This window comes from Staurois parvus, unplaced genomic scaffold, assembly GCF_062004578.1.
Source record: "Staurois parvus isolate SC_StPar_1 unplaced genomic scaffold, SC_StPar_1.0 ptg000689l, whole genome shotgun sequence".
Taxonomy (NCBI): Eukaryota; Metazoa; Chordata; class Amphibia; order Anura; family Ranidae; genus Staurois; species Staurois parvus.
Window position 1 is genome coordinate 934,062 of NW_028318485.1, and position 26,173 is coordinate 960,234.

General features: G+C 43.2%; 1 protein-coding gene across 1 annotated transcript in view; it reads right to left on the reverse strand.

Moving 5' to 3' along the window:
- Positions 1-9,082: 9,082 nt before the first annotated feature.
- The window catches only part of LOC149447383 (uncharacterized), a 36,045-nt gene continuing 18,954 nt past the window's right edge, over positions 9,083-26,173 (reverse strand). The window contains exon 2 of the mRNA XM_089652628.1: positions 9,083-11,342. Within this exon, the coding sequence (XP_089508754.1) occupies positions 9,599-11,314 (1,716 nt within the window). The 5' untranslated portion in view covers positions 11,315-11,342 and the 3' untranslated portion in view covers positions 9,083-9,598. The remainder of the gene's footprint in view (positions 11,343-26,173) is intronic.

Genomic DNA, 26,173 nt, shown 5'->3' on the forward strand with positions numbered 1-26,173 from the left:
ACATTTTGGCCTCATACCCTCCTCTCTGATCTCATTCTTTGAACGTATTAGCCGTGACTCTCCTAGGGGTAGGGGTCTTATCTCAGATCTTTATCATCAATTTTTGATCAGTTTCTCTCCCACACCCCCTATATATAGATAAAGATGGGAGGAGGATAGAGGTATCACTTTCTCAGATGAGGAGTGGGATTCCATGGTGGATAACATATGTAAGAGTTTGAGATCCCTTTCTGTCCATGAGACTGCCCTCAAGGTATTAACCAGATGGTATTATACCCCATCAAGACTACATGTACTGTACCCACAAACGTCCCCTTTATGTTTCTGGGGCTGTGGCCTCACAGGTACATTGGTTCACATGTTTTGGGCTTGCCCAACTATATCCTTGGTTTGGAGTAGGATATCGGAGGTAGCTGCTTCCTTGGTAGGTGCCCCGGTACGTCTGACAATACAGTCCTGTTTACTGGGAGCTCATATCCCGGGGGCCACTGATGCTGTTATGAGATTGATACATACCATTTGTATTGCCACTGTATGGGCTATTGCCCTACATTGGAAATCCACCAGGGTACCCTTGGCCTCTGTTTTACATAGAGTTGACTCTGTGATGCTCATGGAGCGTATTCATTATACTTTGCTGGACAAGATGTACTTGTTTGATAAAAAATGGGAATCATGGAGGGTTCATAGACATTCATTACATGACTGAAAAGCATTCCGTTTGAAGGTTATTTGGCATATGCTATTGACAGATGTATCTTCAACCCACTTTATCGTTTACATTCCTCATGTACTTAAAATCTTTTCTCTTTCTTTTTTCTTCCCTATCTAACTTTTTTACGTATATGTACTCTTCTGAAATGTACTTTTCAAATGTGCCTTGTTATTAATGTACACATTACTTGAAACTATACTGTTGTTCTACATTCTACCCTTGAAAAATAAAACCGTAAACAAAAAAAAAAATGTAAATATCATTTTGGGTTAGTTTTATCCTCTTAAAGAAACATACACCCTAAAGTGAGAGGCATTCTTTGATCTTGAAATATGCCTTTCAAAAAATGACCTTTATTATATATCAGGTTAAAATGCATAGCATACATTTATCTGTAGAAATACAAACTAAAGTGCTTGTAAACCTCTGAAATGAAAAAATGGACAGCGCATATCCTTCTCTAGTGTGTACTTGCCTCAGTGCAAAGCACCAAGTATGATTTTTTTTTCTCTCTTTTCTTCCTGTCATCTGCATGAGTCACTTCTGACAAGTTATTCCGACACCAGAGAATCTTGCCCTATCCAGCACACAGAATGTGATTGACAGCTTCAGCTGTGTCTGTTTCCCTATGGGACTGTGTAGACATGGGTGTGTCCATTCCCTCCTCTCAACTAAACTAAATGTATTGTATCCGGAAGCATACATTTTAAACTCTTCTCATTTATCCTTTAAAATGGTATTAACATTATTTAAACTTTTATATAATTTGTAATCTTTGGGTACCTCAAAAGCCCATTATTCCCTTTTTTATCCAATTACATTGGAGGGGGTATCTCCTTTCATTAGCCCATGGCTGGTTATCCGGCATATGTGTGGATCAATGAAGTGTAATTTTCCATGTAAAAAATGTCACATCCAGCAGTCTAACAAATATTTTTGTTTGTTTAATAGAATTAGTTTTAAAATGGCTAATGTTACTTTAGATAAAAATGCAAACTTTGTATGTCCTATTTATAATGACAATAAAATTACATTTATGCCAATGTTATTTACAAATGAAATACATTTTTTTTCAAATTTTTTGTTTTAACGCAACACTACAAACATATGCAAAGTGAACAAACACAAAAAGTTTACATATGAATGGAACAAAAAATAAAATAATCAGCAAAAAACAGTAGATAGCCCAGACAATTAGGGCCAATTAAGGTAAATTACAGGATAATAAAACGTTGTGTTACTAAACTCAGCACCCTGCACTCACTATATCTGGTCTCCCCGGACCCTGCATTCACTATATCTGGTCTCCCCAGGACACTGCATTCACTATATCTGGTCTCCCCAGGACCCTGCATTCACTATATCCGGTCTCCCCAGACCCTGCATTCACTATATCCGATCTCCCCGGACCCTGCATTCACTATATCCGCTCTCCCTGGACCCTGAATTCACTATATCCGCTCTCCCCGGACCCTGCATTCACTATATCCGCTCTCCCTGGACCCTGCATTCACTATATCTGGTCTCCCCGGACCCTGCATTCACTATATCTGGTCTCCCCGGACACTGCATTCACTATATCTGGTCTCCCAGGACCCTGCATTCACTATATCCGGTCTCCCCGGACCCTGCATTCACTATATCTGGTCTCCCAGGACCCTGCATTCACTATACCTGGTCTCCCCGGACCCTGCATTCACTATATCTGGTCTCCCCTGGACCCTGCATTCACTATATCTGGTCTCCCAGGACCCTACATTCACTATATCTGGTCTCCCCGGACCCTGCATTCACTATATCTGGTCTCCCAGGACCCTGCATTCACTATATCCGGTCTCCCCGGACCCTGTATTCACTATATCTGGTCTCCCCGGACCCTGCATTCACTATATCTGGTCTCTCCAGGACCCTGCATTCACTATATCTGGTCTCCCAGGACCCTGCATTCACTATATCCGGTCTCCCCGGACCCTGTATTCACTATATCTGGTCTCCCCGGACCCTGCATTCACTATATCTGGTCTCCCACAGTACACACAACATGGAAATGCAATTATTTTAGTAAATCTAAACTGCTAATTACCTTGTCTCATCAGCAGTTAGAGTCTTGTGACTTCAGCTGAGCCCTGGTTAAAGCTTGTAGGAGGAGTTTTCTTTCTGCTCTAGGAGGATGCAGGGTCTGGGGATACCAAATATGCAGAACCCCTGACCTCTGTCTGGACAGTGCTGATTGGCCCTGTGCTGACCACATGCACTCTCCCAAGAAAAAAAAAAAACTCTCTAGCAATACATACCAAGCTGAGCATGTGCATGTGGCTACGGGTTCAGCCTGTCTTATCAGGTGGATGGACATTTGAACAAGAGAAGGATCAAAGAAGTCAGGATCAAACTGCTTTTTTTACACAATGCAGAGGATTAACCCCTTAGGTTCCACAGTGAGTATAACAAGCATGCTTTACTGCATATACAGACTGATATCACTGTTGTGGGTTTAGTAACACTTTAAATAGAAACACATTTTATTAAAAACTCATTTATTTTATTTTTTTTATTTCATTTCATTTTTTTGTTACACACTTTTGTTAATAATTTTGGGAAGACCATCATGCACAGAAACATTTTTTTGAAAGTCTGTGTTACCAAAATAAATTGAAAATCCCTCCCACCCCGTAAAAATATATATGTATCATTCTGTTAAAATGAATCACTAAATCAATAGGCGTATTGCCGTTGTGTAAACATTTACCAGCACAAACCTTCCGAGAATGATTCAATTAAAACATTGTAACAAATAATATCACACAAGAAGTGAAAGTCATTTCAACTGCCCTCTGAAAAGTGATCATTTTTTAGAAGACAGTAGAGCAGCGGCTTCTAGGCGTTTAGGAAGTGTACATGGACACATAGGAAACCATTAGGGAGAGTTCAGGGGCTGCTGAAAAAAAACACTGAACAGCTCCTGAACGTCAGTTTAGCAGCTGCAGTGAACATGTGTTTAGGAGCTTTTCTGCGTTTTTTTCAGCAGCCCCTGAACTCTCCCTAATGGTTTCCTATGTGTCCATGTACACATCGTCCTTTACAGTCGTTCACAGGCAGTTGAGTTTACAGTCGGTTTTTTAAACGCACCAAACTTGCATTCAGGAGTAGATTTTATCATCGTTTCAAATGCCAAATGCCTGTAAACGCAGCTAACCGCGTTTATAAGTGTTTGCATTTGGAAATTTTTTATAACTCTTCCATTTCCAGATGCTGTCCAGAGCCTTTTTTCATCATGAAAAATGCATGCAAAGCATTTTCCTCGGTACTCAAATGGACCCGGCACACCTTATTTTGAGGTTTTGCATGAAAGAAAATATGTTAGACGCTGCTGCAATAATTTCTGCACAGAAATGAGCCGGAACACATCCAAACACCACAAAAAAAAAGACAGCTAATCTCAACAAATACTGCTCTCTCTGCTTCTGCTCTCTCTATTTCTCTCAAAATGGTTGAAATAGTTAATTTTTCACTATTTTTCAGTGTATTCTGGGGATTTAGTAAGGTCCTGAGATTATCTTTAAAAAACGCTTTTAAATGCAAACGCGCATAAACGCGGTATGCAAACGCGGCTAAACAGACGTTTTTTAACCTACGTTTTCCAGCAGTCAGTTTCCATCGTTCAGAAGTGTCCCCTGTACATGGGGCCTAAGTAGGACACAAGGAGGATAAAATCTCAGCTATCCTGTCAGGAAGTTCGGCAAAGTCGCTGGGTTTTAGTAGCTGAGCACAGGGGCGGACTGACAACTCATGGGGCCCCCGGGCAATAGGGGATCATGGGGCCCCTGTGTCCTTGCCCAGACTCAATAAAGCCTATGAAAAAGGTACCAGGGGCATCTCATGGGGCCCCCTACTGACCCCGGGCCCTCGGGCGGTGCCCGAGTTTCCAAATGGTCAGTCTGCCCCTGGCTGAGCATGACACTGTGAGTGGGGAGAGCTGTCAAACTCTACATAGCAGGGCTGGAAGGCAATGGTGCCAGGATGAACTCCCTAGTGTGTCATCTGAGTCAACAGCAGCGAGACCCAGAGAGGTACTGGTGGAACAGAAAGAGGGTTCTAGGCAATCTGTTTCGGAGATCTGTCTTCTTTTTAAAGCCTATTTTTTTTTAAATTACTGCCTTAAAGTGGTTGTGGAGACATGAAATATAAACAAAGCATATCCCTCTGTAGTGTGTACTTGTCTCAATCTAGAGCACTAAGTGTCATTTCTCTCTGCTGCCCCATTCCTCTGCTATCTGTATGAGCCACGTCCGAGAAGTTCTCCTGACACAAAGAGAAAAATGTGATGGGGAGGGACCTCCAGCACACAGCTTGTGATTGACAACCTCGGCTATGCTCCTGTGTGCTATTTAAGGGAGGGGGGTGTCCCTTCCCTCCAATCAGGGGTCAGAGCTCACCTCTAAAGTGTAACTTCATATCCCCCCCCCCCCCCCCCCCGCTTTTCAGAGCTGAGAGATCCTGTGTAAATTCTGCATTTTCAATGGATGTAGAAAAGAGAAGACTGCAGATAAACAGGTACAGCATATGTATGAGGATTTGTTTCATCTCTATGTATTACCTGAGGGTTTACAACTATACTCTGGTGGACTAGCCAGGGGCGGACTGACCATTTGGAAACTCGGTCACTGCCCGAGGGCCCGGGGTCTGTAGGGGGCCCCATGAGATGCCCCTGGTACCTTTTTCATAGGCCTTTTTGAGTTTGGGCAAGGACACAGGGACCCCATGATCCCCTATTGCCCGGGGGCCCCATGAGTTGTCAGTTCGCCCCTAGGACTAGCGGATGTAAACGGATGATCATCCATTTGCATCCGTTAATGTCCGTATCCATTAACATCCATTTTTTTGAGCAGAAGAAAAACTGATCTAAACTGATGAAAAACGGATGTAAATGGATGTAAACAGATGTAAACCGATGAAAACGGATGTTGTCTGATGAGGAATTTCAATTTTAAACTGCCAGTGAGAATCACCATATGCCTCTGCCTGTGAATGTGCGGCAACAATTCTGCACTGCTTCTGACCTAAGAGCAGTGTTGTCACTCTCATGTAGGCTGTGCCTGCTTGCACTGCACTTGCAGTCCTCCCCCTTGTCAGTGTTTTTCAGGGATTGCCGGGTGCCGATAGGGAATCTCTGGCGGAGACTCGGTGATCGACAGCCGTAGCCGCCAATGGCAGTGCAGGTAAGGCGGCACACGTGCACCCCCTACCCGGAGATGCAAAATCACATATATATATATATATATGTGATTTTGCGCAGCCCTGCCACCCTGTAGCAGTATTTGTGCTATAGAGTGGCGGGGAAGCAGATAAACAATAAGAAACCGTGCCATAAATGTAAAGACTACTCAACACAAAGGGCACAGTATGGGGGATCAGGATTGCACGGTACAGGGGGTCAGGAGGGCACTATACTGGGATCAGGATTGCACGGTACAGGGGGTCAGGAGGGCACTATACTGGGTTCAGGATTGCACGGTACAGGGGGTCAGGAGGGCACTATACTGGGTTCAGGATTGCACGGTACAGGGGGTCAGGAGGGCACTATACTGGGATCAGGATTGCTCAGTACAGGGGGTCAGGAGGGCACTATACTGGGATCAGGATTGCACGATACAGGGGGTCAGGAGGGCACTATACTGGGTTCAGGATTGCACGGTACAGGGGGTCAGGAGGGCACTATACTGGGATCAGGATTGCACGGTACAGGGGGTCAGGAGGGCACTATACTGGGATCAGGATTGCACGGTACAGGGGTCAGGAGGGCACTATACTGGGATCAGGATTGCACAGTACAGGGGGTCAGGAGGGCACTATACTGGGATCAGGATTGCTCAGTACAGGGGGTCAGGAGGGCACTATACTGGGTTCAGGATTGCACGGTACAGGGGGTCAGGAGGGCACTATACTGGGATCAGGAATGCACGGTACATGGGGTCAGGAGGGCACTATACTGGGTTCAGGATTGCACGGTACAGGGGGTCAGGAGGGCACTATACTGGGTTCAGGATTGCACGGTACAGGGGGTCAGGAGGGCACTATACTGGGATCAGGATTGCACAGTACAGGGGGTCAGGAGGGCACTATACTGGGATCAGGATTGCACGGTACAGGGGGTCAGGAGGGCACTATACTGGGATCAGGATTGCACAGTACAGGGGGTCAGGAGGGCACTATACTGGGATCAGGATTGCTCAGTACAGGGGGTCAGGAGGGCACTCTACTGGGGTCAGGATTGCACAGTACAGGGGGTCAGGAGGGCACTATACTGGGATCAGGATTGCACGATACAGGGGGTCAGGAGGGCACTATACTGGGATCAGGATTGCACGGTACAGGGGGTCAGGAGGGCACTATACTGGGACCAGGATTGCACGGTACATGGGGTCAGGAGGGCACTATACTGGGTTCAGGATTCCACGGTACAGGGGGTCAGGAGGGCACTATACTGGGATCAGGATTGCACGGTACAGGGGGTCAGGAGGGCACTATACTGGGATCAGGATTGCACAGTACAGGGGGTCAGGAGGGCACTATACTGGGATCAGGATTGCACGGTACAGGGGGTCAGGAGGGCATTATACTGGGATCAGGATTGCACGGTACAGGGGGTCAGGAGGGCACTATACTGGGGTCAGGATTGCACGGTATAGGGGATCAGGATTGCACAGTACAGGCTCTGTGGTGCTGCCCGGGGCACAGCCATCCTGGAACAGCTTAGTAAAAAGCGGGACTGCCCCGGCAAATCCGGGACAGTTGGCAAGTATGATAATTATGCAATAATGCAAAATTATCATGGGGCCCCCATGCACCTGGGGCCCCTATGCAGTGCCCAGAGATGTCCATGTATTAAGACAGGCAAATAGACAATTAAGTGGAGCTGGGAAAGTAGGTAGGTCAGGGAGAAAAAAACAGAGAGGAAAAAACAATATCACTAAAAAGATACTGAGGGCTTTAGGAGTTAAGGGGAATTATCTGTACTCCCAGTAAAAAGTCCATGTAGACTGTAAGAACACGTACTCAGAGTAATGCAGCCAGCCTTCAGAGTGGAAGCTTCTCTGTAAAGGGTACAAGAAGTAAAGAAAACAGTGGCACTGTTTGAGTGTAGTAAATCGATAAATTTGGATTTATTAAAAGACATAGAGCAACTTACAAGATGTAATGTAAGGGCTCGCACATCACATAACAGCAGGGGAGGACTGACAACACATGGGGCCCCCGGGCAATAGGGGATCATGGGGGCCCTGTGTCCTCACTCAAACCACACCCAAAAAAGCCTATGAAAGCTATCAGGAGCATCTCATGGGGCCCCCTACTGTCCCCGGGCCCATGGGCAGTGCCTGTGTGCCGGAATGGTCAGTCCGCCCCTGCATAACAGCCATCTCCTGTGGAGAATAAGTTCTGCATCACTGCGGATGGAAACTCCAGGACCCATCACACTGGTGGTATCCAGGGCTTCAAGCAGGCAGAGAGATCCAACGATGATCGAGGTGACATCACCGGGAATGAAAGTGGGAGAGAGCCTGTCCAGCAGGCGCACGTTCAGAGCATGTGTGCTCCTTCCTCTAAAAGCTCATTTATATGTAACCCGAGGATGAGGATACATGCCTTTTATTCACTTATTCCCTGCCAATAATTTTTATATATATTACTGCCTTTTTATAGGACCATTATGGTCTCCCTGCATGACTACGACCATTTTTGTGAGTATCGTATTCCTCTTTTCCTTCTCCACCTTCCCCTTTCCCGCTTTCCTGCAAAAAGTACTGCTGGCTTTTTTTCCCTGCTTGCTGTGTCTTTATATATACTGTATATGCAATGTAGCTGTTATTATTTATTTATTTTAATCATCTTATCCATATATATGCCTTCGTTGTTATGTTTTACTGTATGTGTTGATGCTGTTTTTAGTTTGTTATGTAGTACTATATTCCTCTTCCGCTGAGCCTTTTAGTCCGTTACATATATTATGAGCCCTTAACAAACATGGCCGCATCACGGCGTGAGGAAGGAGCATGCATGCTCCGAACACGCACCTGCTGGACAGCCTCTCTCCCACTTCCATTCCCACAATCAGCGTTGGATCTCTCTGCCTGCTCAAAGCCCTGGATACCACCAGTGCAAAGGGTCCTGGAGTTACCATCTGCAGTGGTCTGGAACTTATTCCACACAGTCACCGCAATCAGCGGTGGATCTCTCTGCCTGCTCAAAGCCCCGGATACCACCAGTGCGACGAGTCCTGGAGTTACCATCAACAGCGGTCCAGGAACTTATTCCTCACAGAAGGTGTATTTTATGTGACACGAGAGCCCTTACATTACATCTTCTGAGTTGCTCTATGTTTTTGAATAAATCCAATTTTATCAATTTACTACAGTCAGAAAGCGCCGCTGTTTTCTTTACCGGACCCGCTCCAAGAAAAGGTAAGTTGCAAAGAAAGCCGACGATCCCCGCAGGATGGATCGGATCTGCGAATTGAGCATAATGGATCAGAGTCCGATCGATTATGCTCAATCCGCAGATCCGATCCATTCTGCGAGGATCGTCAGAGGGGGTGTCACCAAGTGTTACCGCACCGGGTGACACCAACCCTAGGGACACCTCTGTACTGCTCCATAGTGACAAGAAGCAAACTCTCCAAAAACAAGCAGGTCTTTCAGTCTGAAATATATTTTGAGCTTGTGTGGGAATACGTTTTTATACTGTGTGTATTTTGTGATGTCTTGTAAGATTTTTGTTTTATGAAAAGCTTTCACGGCATGCAGAACATGAGTATAGCATTTCTACTGTGTGAGTCAACTCATGTATGGCAAGCTCCCTCATAAGATTGGATATTTTACCACGCACAGATCATGGATAAGACTTCTCTCCTGTATGTATCCTCTTATGAATTTTCAACTCTGATTTGCTTCGAAAACATATATCACATACAGAGCACGGATATGGCTTCTCTCCTGTGTGAATCATCTGGTGTCGGATCAACTGCACCTTGTGTGGAAATTTTTTATAACATTCAGGACAAGAATATGGAACTTCTCCTGTGTGACTCCTCTGATGAATTTTCAACTCTGGTTTGCTTCTAAAACATTTATCACATTCAGAACATGGATATGGCTTTTCTCCTGTGTGAATCATCCGGTGTCGGCTCAACTGGTGTTTGCTTGCCATTCCTTTATAACATTCAGGACAGTGATATTTCCTCTCTCCCGTGTGGGTTTCCTGATGTTGGCTCAGATCTCTATTGTTTTTAAAACTTTTATCACATTGAGGGCAATCATACTGCTTCTTTTCTGTATGGATCCACTTGTGTTTTTTCAGTTCCACGTCGCTTCTAAAACATTTATCGCATTCAGAACACAAATATGGCTTCTCTCCTGTGTGAATCATTAGGTGTCGGGTTATAGTTGTCATGCTTGACAATAATTTATGACATTTAGGACAGGGATATGTCTTCTTTGCTTTGTGTCCCATTTTATGTGTTTCCAACTCTGCCTCACTTTCAAAGGATTTTCTACAAGTAAAACAAGGATAGGGTTTTTCTGCCAGGTGACTCCTGTAGTGCCGTATAAGTTGTGCCTTTACTGGGAAGCACTTGTCACATTCAGTACATGGTAAGGGCTTCTCTCCTATGTGAATTCTGCAATGCTGGTTAAGTAGTCTCTTTAATGAGAAGCTCTTGCAACATTCTGAACATGTGTATAATCTCAGTTTTCTCTCTCCTGTGTGAACCTTTTGATGTTCAGAGAGCTTATAATATGTTATAAAGGACTTGTTGCATTCTGAGCATGGATAGGGTCTCTCTCCAGTGTGACTCATTTCATGTCTTTGAAGGTGTTCTTTGCGTTTATAATCTTTGCCACATTCCAAGCAGGAAAAGGGTCTCTGCCCTGTGTGCTCCATCAAGTGCTTGTTTAGAGTTGTCCTAGCTGAAAAGCATTTGTCACATTCAGAACATGGGAATGGCTTTTCTTCAGTGTGCGTCCGTTGATGTTCACCAAGATGCTGCTTAGTTTTAAAACATTTGCTACATTCAGAACACTGATATGGCCTTTCCCCAGTGTGAGACATCTTGTGAAAGTCGCACTGTAGTTTGGTATTAAAACATTTGCTACATTCAGAACATTGATATGGCTTTTCTCCAGTGTGAATCCTCAAGTGGACATCAAGCTGTGCCTTGATCTTAAAATATCTGTCACATTCAGAACACTGGTATGGCTTCTCTCCAGTGTGAGTCCTCTCGTGAATAGTGCGCTGTGCTTTGATTGTAAAACACATGTCACATTTAGCACACTGATATGGCTTTTCTCCAGTATGAAGCCTACAGTGGACTTTCTGCTGTGCCTTGGTACTAAAACGTTTTCCACATTCAGAACATTGGTATAGCTTCACTCCAGTGTGAGTCTTCTGGTGGATGGCAAGATGTGACCTACTTGGAAAGCTTTTATCACATTCAGAACAAGACCATGATTTTTTTCCTGTGTGCCTCTTCTGGTGTTCAGTAAGTTGTGTCTTCAGAAGAACACTTTCACTACCTTCAGAACATGTCTTCTTTTCAATGTGACTCATCTTTAAGGTTTGATAAGAAACAGAAATCCTGTAAAAGATATAGCCCATTAAAAAAACATATATATATATATTTATACAGTATATCTTAATATAGTAAAACAAATTACACAGAGTAAAATAAAAAAACAGTATGGGTAAATAATCAGCCTCATATATAACATTAGTAAAGACTATATACAGTTGCAAGAAAACGTATGTGAACCCCTTGGGATTACGTGAAGTTTTGCATGAATTGGGCATAAAATGTGCTCTGAACATCATCTAAGTCACAACTAGAGATGAGCGAAGTATTCAAAAATTCGATTCGGCTGATTCGGCGAATTCCAGGAAGAAATTCGATTCGATGCGAATTTATTCGCTACGAAGATAACTTATAAAAAGGGTTTCTAGGCTTCAGAGAGCCTTTAAATTAGTGCAGAACACTGTACCTTTAATTTAAATGCCCTTGGAGATGAGGAAGGAGAAGGAGAAGGATGAGAAGAAGGAGAAGGATGAGAAGAAGGAGAAGGAGAAGGATGAGAAGAAGGAGAAGGATGAGAAGAAGGAGAAGGATGAGAAGAAGGAGAAGGAGAAGGATGAGAAGAAGGAGAAGGAGAAGGATGAGAAGAAGGAGAAGGAGAAGGATGAGAAGAAGGAGAAGGAGAAGGATGAGAAGAAGGAGAAGGATGAGAAGAAGGAGAAGGATGAGAAGAAGGAGAAGGAGAAGGATGAGAAGAAGGAGAAGGATGAGAAGAAGGAGAAGGAGAAGGATGAGAAGAAGGAGAAGGATGAGAAGAAGGATGAGAAGAAGGAGAAGGATGAGAAGAAGGAGAAGGAGAAGGATGAGAAGAAGGAGAAGGATGAGAAGAAGGAGAAGGATGAGAAGAAGGAGAAGGAGAAGGATGAGAAGAAGGAGAAGGATGAGAAGAAGGAGAAGGATGAGAAGAAGGATGAGAAGAAGGAGAAGGATGAGAAGAAGGATGAGAAGAAGGAGAAGGATGAGAAGAAGGATGAGAAGAAGGAGAAGGATGAGAAGAAGGAGAAGGATGAGAAGAAGGATGAGAAGAAGGAGAAGGATGAGAAGAAGGATGAGAAGAAGGAGAAGGATGAGAAGAAGGAGAAGGATGAGAAGAAGGAGAAGGATGAGAAGAAGGATGAGAAGAAGGAGAAGGATGAGAAGAAGGATGAGAAGAAGGAGAAGGATGAGAAGAAGGAGAAGGATGAGAAGAAGGATGAGAAGAAGGAGAAGGATGAGAAGAAGGATGAGAAGAAGGAGAAGGATGAGAAGAAGGAGAAGGAGAAGGATGAGAAGAAGGAGAAGGATGAGAAGAAGGAGAAGGATGAGAAGAAGGATGAGAAGAAGGATAAGGATGAGAAGAAGGACAGTTCTGTGACAGTTTCTGTCTATTTCTGATAGTTCTGTGACATTCACTCCATACAGCGGTTTCAACCGCTGTATGGAGTGAATGTCCCAGAACTGTCAGAAATAGCCTATTTCTGACAGTTCTGGGACATTCACTCCATACAGCGGTTGAAACATTGTATCTATTTGTTTCCATAAATGGATTCATTTATGGAAACAAATAGATACAATGTTTCAACCGCTGTATGGAGTGAATGTCACAGAACTGTCAGAAATAGTCTATTTCTGACAGTTCTGTGACATTCACTCCATACAGCGGTTTCAACCGCTGTATGGAGGGAATGTCCCAGAACTGTCAGAAATAGTCTATTTCTGACAGTTCTGGGACATTCACTCCATACAGCGGTTGAAACATTGTATCTATTTTTTTCCATAAATGACATTCTGCAGATACACTTAGAGGAGCTCTGCAGATACACTTTTTGCCGGCTTGGAATTAATCTTATTTTCATCCTACTTCTTCTTCTTCTTCTTCTTCTTCTTCATCCTCATCCTCATAAGAAGAAGAAGAGGATGAGGATGAGGAAGAAGAAGAAGAAGAAGAAGTAGGATGAAAATAAGAATAATTCCAAGCCGGCAAAAAGTGTATCTGCAGAGCTCCTCTAAGTGTATCTGCAGAATGTCATTTATGGAAAAAAATAGATACAATGTTTCAACCGCTGTATGGAGTGAATGTCACAGAACTGTCAGAAATAGCCTATTTCTGACAGTTCTGTGAGATTCACTCCATACAGCGGTTGAAACATTGTATCTATTTGTTTCTATAAATGACATTCTGCAGATACACTTAGAGGAGCTCTGCAGATACACTTTTTGCCGGCTTGGAATTATTCTTATTTTCATCCTACTTCTTCTTCTTCTTCTTCTTCATCCTCATCCTCTTCTTCTTCTTCTGAGGATGAGGATGAAGAAGAAGAAGAAGTAGGATGAAAATAAGAATAATTCCAAGCCGGCAAAAAGTGTATCTGCAGAGCTCCTCTAAGTGTATCTGCAGAATAGAGGAGCTCTGCAGATACACTTTTTGCCGGCTTGGAATTATTCTTATTTTCATCCTACTTCTTCTTCTTCTTCATCCTCATCCTCATAAGAAGAAGAAGAGGATGAGAATGAGGATGAAGAGGAAGAAGAAGAAGAAGAAGAAGTAGGATGAAAATAAGATTAATTCCAAGCCGGCAAAAAGTGTATCTGCAGAGCTCCTCTATTCTGCAGATACACTTAGAGGAGCTCTGCAGATACCCTTTTTGCCGGCTTGGAATTATTCTTATTTTCATCCTACTTCTTCTTCTTCTTCTTCTTCTTCTTCTTCTTCATCCTCATCCTCTTCTTCTTCTTCTGAGGATGAGGATGAGGATGAAGAAGAAGAAGAAGTAGGATGAAAATAAGAATTCCAAACCGGCAAAAAGTGTATGTGCAGAGTTCCTCTATTTCTGACAGTTCTCTGACAGCTCCTTCACATGTACAGCGGTTGAAACATCTGTATCCTAAATGGAAACTAATAGATACAATGTTTCAACCGCTGTACATGTGAAGGAACTGTCAGAGAAATGTCAGAAATAGCGGAGCTCACTGCAGGGACACTTTTGCCGGCTGATCGGGAAATATTCGATTCGCGCACCCGAAGTAGGAAAAATTTCGGATTCGACGCGAATCGAATATTTCCTGAAATTCGTATCGAATTCCGGTTCGCCTGGTTCGATTCGCTCATCTCTAGTCACAACAATAGAAGAACACAGTCTGCTGAACATAATACTACACAAACATTAGATGTTGCCATGGTTTAATTGCACATAACATGTAAACATTCACAGTGCAGGGAGGAAAAAGTATGTGAACCTTTGGACTTAATAACTGGTTGACCCTCCTTTGGCAGCAATAACCTCAACCAAACGTTTCCTGTAGTTGCAAATCAGACCTGCACAACGATCTGGAGTAATTTTGGACCACTCCTCTTCACAAAACTGTTTCAGTGTAGCAATATTCTTGGGATGTCTGGTGTGAATCGCTCTCTTAAGGTCATGCCACAGCATTTCAATCGGGTTGAGGTCAGGACTCTGACTGGGCCACTCCAGAAGGTGTATTCTGTGCTGTTGCAGCCATTGTTTTGTTGAATTACTTGTATGCTTTGGGTCATTGTCCTGTTGCATCACCCATCCTCTGCGGAGCTTCAGTTGGCGGACAGATGGTCGTACGTTTTCCTGCAAAATGTCTTGATAAACTCTGGAATTCATTTTCCCATCAATGACAACAATCCGTCCAGGCCCTGAGGCAGCAAAGCAGCCCCAAACCATGATGCTCCCTCCGCCATGTTTTACAGTGGGGATGAGGGTTTGATGTTGGGGTGCTGTGCCTTTTTTTCTCCACACATAGTGTTGTGTGTTCTTCCCAAACAACTCAATCTTGGTTTCATCTGTCCACAGTATATTTTGCCAGTAGTGCTGTGGAACATCCAGGTGCTCTTTTGCAAACTTCAACGTGCTGCAATATTCTTTTTGGACAGCAATGGCTTCCTCCGTGGTGTCCTCCCATGTACTCCATTCTTGTTTAATGTTTTCCTTATTGTAGATGTGTCAACAAAAATGTTAGCATGTGCCAGAGATTTCTGTAGGTCTTTAGCTGACACTCTGGGATTCTTCTTTACCTCATGCAGCATTCTGCGCTGTGCTCTTGCAGTCATTTTTACAGGACGACCGCGCCTAGGGAGAGTAGCAACAGTGCTAAACTTTCTCCATTTGTAGACAGTCTTTCTTACCGTGGACACATGAACATCAAGGCTTTTGGAGATACTTTTGTAACCCTTTCCAGCTTCATGCAAGTCAACAATTCTTGATCGTAGGTCTTCTGAGAGCTCTTTTCTGCGAGGCATGGTTCACATCAGACAGTGCTTCTTGAAACCAGTAAACCCAAAACAGGTGTGTGTTTTTTAAGGGCAGGACAGCTGTCAGCAACACATCCAATATCATCACACTGATTGGAGTCAAGGTTGGCTCACTCCTGGCTCCAATTAGCTCTGGGAGAAGTCATTAAGCTAGGGCCTCACATACTTTTTCCTCCCTGCACTGTGAATGTTTACATGTTATGTGCAATTAAACCATGGCAACATCTAATGTTTGTGTAGTATTATGTTCAGCAGACTGTGTTCTTCTATTGTTGTGACTTAGATGACGTTCAGAGCACATTTTATGCCCAATTCATGCAAAACTCCACATAATCCCAAGGGGTTCACATATTTTTTCTTGCAACTGTAGTAGGGCTTTCACACTGCTGAAAACTCTATACCTAATAAAATAGCAAGCAATTTAAATATACGTAAAATATAAAACTTGAACATGTACGAGTCTATTAACTAGTTGCCGACTGCAGATAGCCGAATGACAGCTGCACTGCGGCCGGCCAGTTCTGGGAGGGCGTCATATGACATCCTCCCAGAACGCAATCTTCTGAGCGCCCCCCGGGTGCACGCGCCCGGCGATCTGCTCGTAAGGAGGGGCCAATATGCCATGACATCACACCGCTGAAGCCACGTGAAGCCTCGGCGGCCATCTTACTTATGGAAGGTTAGTCCATTTTTCCTGCATTTATTTCCTGATTGTCATTTTTATGAATTTGCAAATTCAGCATTTAATAAAATTTGGTTTTATCATCTACTACACTATGGGCACTTCTTATATCTCCCCATGCGGAGCAATTCATTTTTAGAGCCCACCTGATCCACCACAGTATCCAGAGGAGGGAGTCCCTGTTCTACAGGCATCTACACCCACCCATCCTTAAAGGGGGCCTCTGGCTGCCTGGATCCTTTACCACCCAAGAGCTCCAGAGACACCACCAGTATCCAGAAGGAGTATTATCCTTGGCTTGGCTACATCCAATTCATAAAGGGGACCTCGGCTGTTTGATTTAATGTGTATATACATTACGCATCTGGTGAGTGCGTATTCTTACCCCACTGATTTGGAGCACCATCACTGAAGTATTATTGCTGCTACTGCATTGAAACCTGCACAAATTGTCACTTGTGGATTGTTACAACCTCCAGTTGGAGTTCTACATATGTTTATTTATCTGAACTTTTTAAATTTTTATCATATATATTCTTAGCACTGCACTTATTTATTTATTGTTATTTGAGGTTTTTATATTGGTTACCTTTTTAGTGCTACAGCTGCTACTTATAGAGCGCTCACTTTTCTTTTATTTGATGAACTTAAGTCTCTTCAACTGGACTATCACATTGAAGATTATTTGAAGGGACTTACTGACACTAAAGAGGATTTATGATTAATAATTCCATTTTATTAAACTTAAAGCAGCACCCACCCAGCAAAGAATAAAATCCAGCCTGGTCATGAAGTAGCATCAGCTCGTGGGAACTTTGTGTAAAGGGTCCAGGATCCACACCCACTGCTTGTGCTGTATAGCTCAGCATGGACTGGAGAATGACAACCAGCCGGTGGAAGGGAACAGCAGGGATCGGAGCAACTGCAGCCTTTGGTCATTGAACTTCCCTCTTAAATAGGAGATTTCTTAAATCTTCTTAACCTCCTTGGCGGTCTGATTATTTCAGATTTTTGGTGCTGAAAGCGGTACCATTATTTTGCATGGAAATATGTAGTTTTTTTATTGTAGGCTGTAATTTTTAGGAATAACTCACTGAAATCTGTCCGAACAAGAGTCTAGTAAACATCCCGGGTATGATAAAATTTGAAACACGAAATCATAAATTATAATTTAATAAATAATCATAAAAAATAATAATAATACATTTAATTCAATAATATAATCAAACCAAAAACACTGAAATTTGAAATATAGCGCCAAGTTCGCTCATCACTGAGCAAAGTCGCAGAATCGTTTTCAGTGTCTGATGACGAATTTCCCCCACGAATCATTATCAATCAATTCTGCAAGTGGTTCTGATTTACTATCGCTGTTCTCTAGCTGATCTAAAACCGCTTTTGACCTAAGGGGACGCTTTTTGGACGCCATGGATTTTTCTACGTTTCCAGGCAGAAAGAACAGTAAAAATGCCGGCAGGGCGCAGGACAAAGCACTCGGGACAAAATGTATGTGAAATGGTTTGATACAGCAATGTTTTACTATGTAAAATTCGTTTTGAAAAAAATGACTTTTTTTAAAATTTTCAAATTTCCTGCCGCCGGCGGTGCCCGTGCGTCCCGACGTCACAGGGACCGGAACACAGAAGCCGGATGCCGGCATCAGCCGGAGGAGATGGCTGGGGACGCTGCAGGGGACACATCGCGGGAGCGAAGGACAAGGTAAGTGCTGAAGGGACTCCCTATGCAACGCCGCATGGTAAGCCCGAGTGTAGCTCGGGGTTACCGCTTTTGGTACAGAAACTTTACCCCGAGCTACACTCGGGAATACCGCCAGGGGGGTTAATAAGCTTCAACATTACAGATGGGCATCATCCTACAGCTGGTTGTCCCTAGATGTGGCCTCACATATACCTCTATTCCTCATGACTTGGGTCTCAGTGTGGTACATCATCAAAGCAGCATCTCAGTTATACCAATCTTGCCATGGGTCTGTGGAAAAACCACTACTGGAAAAATTACCCTTTTTTGTTCCAGATTATGTTTTACAGTCATTACATTGTGATCTTATGGGACAGCAAACCCTCTTCCGTCATACCCTTTGTCACCCACTGCAATAGCAACCCTATGGGCCTCAGATTTACACATGTGGGGGGTCACATTTCATAAATGTTTTTTGACCTCTCATGATGAGCACATGATAATCTCAACAAATTATTTGAAGGAAGTAGCTGGCAACTCTTATCTCCATGAGAATTGTTGTCACCATCATAAAGCGGAGTTCCACTCACGCTGTCAAAAAATAAAAGTCAGCAGCTACAAAAACTGTAGCTGCTGACTTTTAAAAAACAGCCACTTACCTGTCCCATGGTGTGTCCCCCGCAGCCCGTTTCACCGGCCATCCTGTATTCCAGGAGGCCGGCATCTTCAGCGTGGGCACCCGGCTGTGATAGCTTGCGGCTTCACAGCCAGGTGCCCACTGCTCATGTACAAGAAGCGCTGCACTTCATGAATGGTCCTGTAGTCTTCTGGGACCCGTCACGTGTCCCAAAAGACTACAGGGAGGGAGGACACCTTCCGTTTCCGATCACCTATGCCATCGAAAAGGAAGTGGGAGAGGGTACCTGTCAAATTTGGGTACCTGCTCCCCCCCCCGCCCCCCAAAGGTGCCAATGCTTAATGGGGAGCGGGGAAGCAGTCCTTAAAGCGGAACTTTCCCTTTTGGGTGGAGCTCCACTTTAAGTGGAAAGCTAATAGTCCCAAAAGCCAGTATTGCTGACTGAGGAACAACTGTACTGGAACTGTTCTACTGACATCGCCCTGCGCTCTACTGTTTGTTCTCTCTTGTTCTGAGGCTGGTCTCCCATCACAGCTGTGCAAATGCTGTTTCTGGTGCACAGTTGATCCCAGACTCTCAGCACCACCATCTTTCCTCTACATCCCTGGATCAAGATCTCCATCACCTTCAACTATTTTGACACCCCCCCCCCCTCCCTGGAGCCCATAGGTTTTTTGGACTCTCATCCATATTCCTTCAGTACAAAGGTTAGCGCCATGACTTATCATAATCTTTATTTTAGAAAAATGGGCTATGTGGACTGTGGTCCCTGCAGGTTTGAACACATTGTGCAGTTAGGATAAAATACTATTTAACCACCTCCCATCCAGCCCATGTATATAAACGGCCGGACAGGAGCAGTGCAGGGTCGGGTGGCCATTTATAAACGTCCTCCCCGCCCCCTGCTTGTGTGCGCTCCCTGGAAGCGTAAAGCACTGCGATCCGGTGCCTGCTGTGTCCTCTGGATACAGTGGAACACTGATCATTGTGCGGGACCTCTGTGTGAGGTCCCAATCATGTGATCACTGATTGGCCAATCAGTGACCACATGCAGAGTAGTAAGCAAGATGTCACTTCTGACATCATTGCTTACTATGTGTAAAATCTGTGAATGATCACAGAGATCACATGGTACAGGGCTATTCACAACAGCCTTATACCATGTGACAAGCTGTGACCAATCACAGCTCACACTGTAGTACTCAATGGCTGCAGGAATGCAGCCAGAGAGAAGGAGAAATTATTGATTTTACTGCCTTTATGGGTGTAAAAGCAATCAGTGTACAAAAAAAAAAAAAAATCTTCATTACCCCCCCCCCACAAGTAGTACAGTGTCACTATGGTGACACTGTACTGCTAGGGTGACAGTATGATTAAAAAAAAAACCATAAACAATAATATAAAAAAAATAAAAATGTAAAAAAATAAATTAAAAAATTATATTTTTGGTTATATTCTAATTTGGGTTATTTTTTTTTACTAAAAAGATAACTGAATAAATTTTGGCCAAGATTTACAAAGAAAGATTATTTATTTGCAAAATTTTATAAGAAAAACACTTTCTGTTCAAAATTTTTGGACTTTTTCATTTATATAGCATTCATTGCTTACTACGTGTGAAATCTGTGAATAATCACAGAGGTCACATGGTACAAGGCTATTCACAACAGCCTTGTACCATGTGACAAGCTGTGACCAATCACAGCTCACACAGCATTTTTCAATGTCTGCAAGAATGCAGCCAGAGAGAAGTAGAAATTATTGCTTTTACAGCCTTTATGTGTGTACAAGCAATCAGTGTAAAAAAACAAAAAAACAAATCATCATCATCACCCCCCACAAGTAGTACAGTGTCACTATGGTGACACTATACTGCTAGGGTGATAGTATGTAAAAAAAACCATAAATAATAATATAAAAAAATAAAATAAAAATGTAAGAAAAAATTTAGAAAAATTATAATTTTTGGTTATAAACTAATTTGGGTTATTTTTTTTTTTTTTTTGCTAAAAAGATAACTGAATACATTTTGGCCAAGATTTATGAAGAAAGATTATTTATTTGCAAAATTTTATAAGAAAAACACTTTTTTTCAAAATGTTTGAACATTTTCATTTATATAGCAAAAAAAGATAAAAATCCCAGTGGTGAATAAACACCATCAAAATAATGTTTTATCTGTCTCAAAAAATGCTAAAAAAATTCATATGGGTACAGTGTTGCATGACCGCGCAATTGTCATTCAAAGTGTGGTAGCGCTGAAAGTTGAAAATTGGCCTGGACAGGAAGGGGGTGAAAGTGTCCGGACATGAAGTGGTTAAAAGCCAAGTTTACTTAAAAAAATAAATGCACATTTTCTGCAGGTAAAAAAATGTGCATTTATTATTTTTTTCTTCAAAGCCTGCAGAGCATTGCACCTGTAAACAGCAGGTCTCAGATGCAATGCCAGGCTCCCACAGACTCTCAGTACACCTGTCTGCCCATACCTTTCATCACAATAGTTTAATGGCAGATATTTTTTTTGCAGCCCTCAGCTTTTTCTTAACCCTCTACGCTGTGTAAGCCTCTACTCATTGGATGTACTACATATGTCCAAGTGGGGATTACTGAGTCGATGATGTCACAAGAAGGGTCATCCAGTGATGTTGCTGGGTGACCCTGCCCCTTAGTTTACTTAGCAGAGGGTGGGCAGAGGAGCTGTCAGTCTGCTGGAGCCCAGCGTCGGGTGCAGGCGGGATGTTTTTTCACGTGTCGGCGGCCAGCATTTATCATGACTGACACTGGATTTACTTTGGGGGACATTTATTTTGTTTTTTTGGAGTTTTTTTTATTAAAGGACTTGTCATAAACTCTCTCTGTGTTTTTATTTACTTTGCTCATTTTTTTGGGTGAATTAGTGGGAATACTATGTATCCCACACTCATTCACAGAGGGAAGCAGTATCTGGGGAGCTTCCAGATTCCGATAAGTCACCTCCTTCCCCCGCATCTCCACAACCACCAGGCCAGGGTTGTGTGGAAAAGGCCCTTGTCCTCAGCAACATGGGGACAAGGTGCTTTTCAGGAAGGGGGGGGAGAGTCTCCCCAAAGCACCCCCCATGTTGAAGGTATGTGGCCTGGTATAGTTAAGGAGGGGAGAGCTTGCTCACCCCCCCCCCCCTCCACTTTCTTGGCCTGTCTGGCTGCATGCTCAGAAAAGAGTCTGTAAAGGATTGGGGGGGGGGGGGGGGCCCATGCTGTTTTTTTTTTTTTTAACCACTCACCTACCGGGCACTTATACCCCCTTCCTGCCCAGTCCAATTTTCAGCGTTCAGCGCTGTCACACTTTGAATGACAATTGCACGGTCATGCAACACTGTACCCATATGAAATTTTTATCATTTTTTGAGACAGATAGAGTTTTATTTTGGTGGTTTTTAATCACCTCTGGGTTTTTCATTTGTTGCTAAACAAACCAAAAACAACTGAAAATTTTGAAAAAAAAATGTTTTTTCTTAGTTTTTGTTATAAAATTTTGTAAATAAGTGATTTTTCTCCTTTACTGATGTGCGCTAATGAGGCTGCAGCAAGGGGCACTGATAGGCTGTACTGATGGACACTGATAGGTGGCACTGATGAGGAGGCACTGGAAGGTGGCACTGATGAGGAGGCACTGGTAGGTGGCACTGATGGGCATTGACAGGCATCACTGATGGGCACTGAAAGGCAGCACTGATATATGGCACTGATAGGCAGCACTGATAGGCGGCACTGACTGGCACTTTTAGGTGGCACCAACTGGCACTGTTAGGCGGCACTAATAGGCAGCACTGATGGGCACTGATAGGTGGCACTGATGCACACTGATAGGCGGCACTGACTGGCACTGATTGGCAGCACTGATAGGCGGCACTGACTGGCATTGACAGGTAACACTGAAAGGCAGCTCAGATGGGCACTGATATGTGGCATTGATGTGCACTGGTAGGCACTGATATGTGACATTGATGTGGCACTGATGGGCACTGGCAGGTGGCATTGATGAGCACTGCCAGCTGGCACTGATGGACACTGACAGGTGGCACTGCTGGGGCTACACTGATCATCAGGGCACACTGATCATCAGTGCCCTGATGATCAGTGTACATGTCCCATCTGAGTAAAGTCAATTACCGGCTCTCCTCCCCTCTCCTTTGTCAGTGTGACAGCTTGTGAGGAGAGAAATGCAGATAACCGGCATTTCCCTATTTACATGTGATCAGCTGTGATTGGAAACAGCTGATCACATGACCGAGCCGTTGATTTGTGATTGCCGCGTGCTCATGGAGCCGCACATGCCCGGTGAGAATGGGAGGACGTCATATGACGTCCTTCCAGAACGAGAGAACTGCCTTGCGCCCGTCATTACCTTATATAGCGAGCGGGAGGCGGTTAAAGTTCTAAGATTGTTCTTCTTTTGTTTACATTTTGCTGTTTTGCGTTACATTAACTGACAATTGCAACACTGCACACAAACTAAATTTATGTCCTTTTTTGCCACAAATGGAGCTTTCTTTTGGTGGTATTTGATCGCCTGTGCCTGCGATATAAACAAAAAAAGACCGCCAACTTTCAGAAAAAAAAAACAATATTTTTGACTTTTTGCTATTAAACATGTCGAGTAAAAAAATTTTAAAAATCAGATTTCGTCATAAATTTAAGCCAAATTATATTCTGCTCCATGTCTTTGCTATTAAAAAAATCCCAATACGTGTAAATTAAATGAAATAGAAAATAAAACCCGAAATCTGTGCTAAGGAAATGGAGTGCTAATAAAAAGCAGCTGAACACTGTACCTTGATACCAGGCACTTCAAAAATCGTGTACAAATAAAGTGCATCGCTGAAATAAAAATATATAATACATGAAAAGAATACTAATACAAAATGTTCATAGTGAGATAACAAATGATGAAATAAAAAAAGGACAGACCACAAATGCCGTGATGAGACAGGAAAAAGCTTCCGAGGATAGCTGATGTGACACCAACCACTTGCATACAAGGCTATGGAATGCTCTGGCTATGGAATGTTGGTAAATTTCCCTGAGTATCTCATGTCTTTTTGTATGGGAGTTTAACCCTTTCACATCATAAGTCATAAACTTAACCTCTTGCCGTCCACCTGCTGTTTATAAACGGCAGGGCGGTGGCACTCCAGGGGCGGGTTGCCATTCATAAACGGCACCCGCCTTTTCTAGCTGTGCACGCTCCTTGGGAGTGCGCAGCACCGCGATCCAGTGCCCGCTGTGTCCTCCGCTGTGTCCTCTGTGAAACACAGATCGTCGTACGAGGTCCCGATCATGTGATAACATGTGATAACATGCAAAGTAGTAAGCAAGATGTCACTTGTGACATCATTGCTTACTACGTGTGAAATCTGTGAATGATCACAGAGGTCACATGGTACAAGGCTATTCACAACAGCCTTGTACCATGTGACAAGCTGTGACCAATCACAGCTCGCACAGTATTTCTCAATGGCTGCAAGAATGCAGACAGAGAGAAAGAGAAATGATTGCTTTTACATCCTATATGGGTGTAAAAGCAATCACTGTAAACAAAAAAAAAAAAATCTTCATCACCCCCACAAGTAGTACAGTGTCACCATGGTGACACTGTACTGCTAGGGTGACAGTATGTAAAAAAATTAAATTTAAAAAAACATAAATAATAATATAAAAAAATAAAATAAAAATGTAAAAAAAATGTTTAAAAATTATAATTTTTGGTTATAAACTAATTTGGCTTATTTTTTTTTTTACTAAAAATATAACTGAATAAATTTTGGTCAAGATTTATGATGAAAGATTATTTATTTGCAAACTTTTATAAGAAAAACACTTTTTTAAAAAATTTTTGGACATTTTCATTTACATAGCAAAAAAAATAAAAATCCCAGCGGTGAAAAAATACCATCAAAATAAAGCTTTATCTGTCTCAAAAAAATGGTAAAAAATTCATATGGGTACAGTGTTGCATGACCGCGCGATTGTCATTTAAAATGTGATAGCGCTGAAAGCTGAAAATTGCCCTGGACCGGAAGGGGGTGAAAGTGTCCGGACAGGAAGTGGTTAATGACACTCATTTCAACTATTGTTTCCCTATCCTACCAGAGTTCCCATCACAAGAAAGCAGATATAGACATTTTAAGATATGGACTTTCTCCCCCTCCAACAATTCTCCATTTTCTTCCCACCTCCCCTCTGTTTACCCTCCCACACTTCCCCCCCTCCCATCCCCCCTCTTCTCCAATCCCTAAACCCCACTCGGTCTACATATTGCCCTGGAATCTGGCGTGGCAAATTCCCACTAGCGATTCCTAGTTTGGGACGAAACTCAAAACACGCACGTTGACCCCAATCCTTGACTCGTGCCATCACTCAGGTTGGAGTGGACAGCATGTTTGGCCTCCAGCCCACCCATCAGATCCACATTCTCACTGCCCCTCCATCTCTCCCACCCATTTACTCAACTGGGAAAAAAGAACCTGGAGGCAAGAGAGCCCTTCCAGGGAGAGGTGGGGGAGAGAGGAGAGAAAGAGATAGCAAGAAAAAAAACCTCTCCCTTCAGACCCCCCCCCCCCCCCGTCTTTCCCCCACACCCCCCTACCTCTTCTTCCTAGACAGCCGCTGCCACATTCCTACATTCCTGCCTCCTGCCCTCCGCTCTCTCTAAGCCCCTCTGACCATCCTTCAAGATCCATTTTCTGTAAGTCTAATATCTCGCAAAAGTCATTAAAATCTTCTGGGAACCTTAGCCTTGCCATTTTTCCATCTTTGCATCCAATTAAACATGCTGGAAAGCCCCAATTGTATCAAACTTTTTTCTCTCTCATATGGTCCAACAATGGTTTCAAAGATCTTCTAGCCAGTGTTTCTGGGGCAATGTCTGGAAAGAAATGCAAGTTTGTTTCCTCATATTTTATTTCAGTAGAGTCACGCCACCCTGTCCATATTCTCTCTCTATCTCCGAAGTGATGGAATCAAACTATCACATCTCTGGGGCTTTCCACCAGTACTCCTTTTGGCCTTTTAATGCTGTGTACTCTCTCAATTTTCAATTTTTCTGTCACTGATCCACCCATGATAGGATTACACACTCTCTTTATTTTCTCATGTAGGTCCTCTTCCTGTCCCGCTTGTTATGGTAAACCCCTAATCCTTAAATTGTTTTTTCTATTGCGATTCTCCTGGTTTTCTACTATAGATGAAAGCTTTCTCGGTTCTCTACACATCACCTCCACCTGCATTTCTAATTTGTTAATTAATTGCGTGTATCCCTCCTTTCTTCTCTCTACTTCTTCAATTTGGGTTATCTGACCCAGGTCATTGCATAATGTCCTATACTCCTTTTTCATGGACATCTATACTTTCACAAACATTTCCGCCATTTTGATTTTGTAAGTGGTTGTGACATGGGTCCTTGCAGTTCCATATTCCCTTGTTCTATTACACTTTCCGAGTTTGCATATTCTTTAATCTGGTTCTCTTCCAGTGTCCCGAGTTAAAGTCTGGATTGGTCTCCCTCAAATTTCTTAAGTCCTTCAT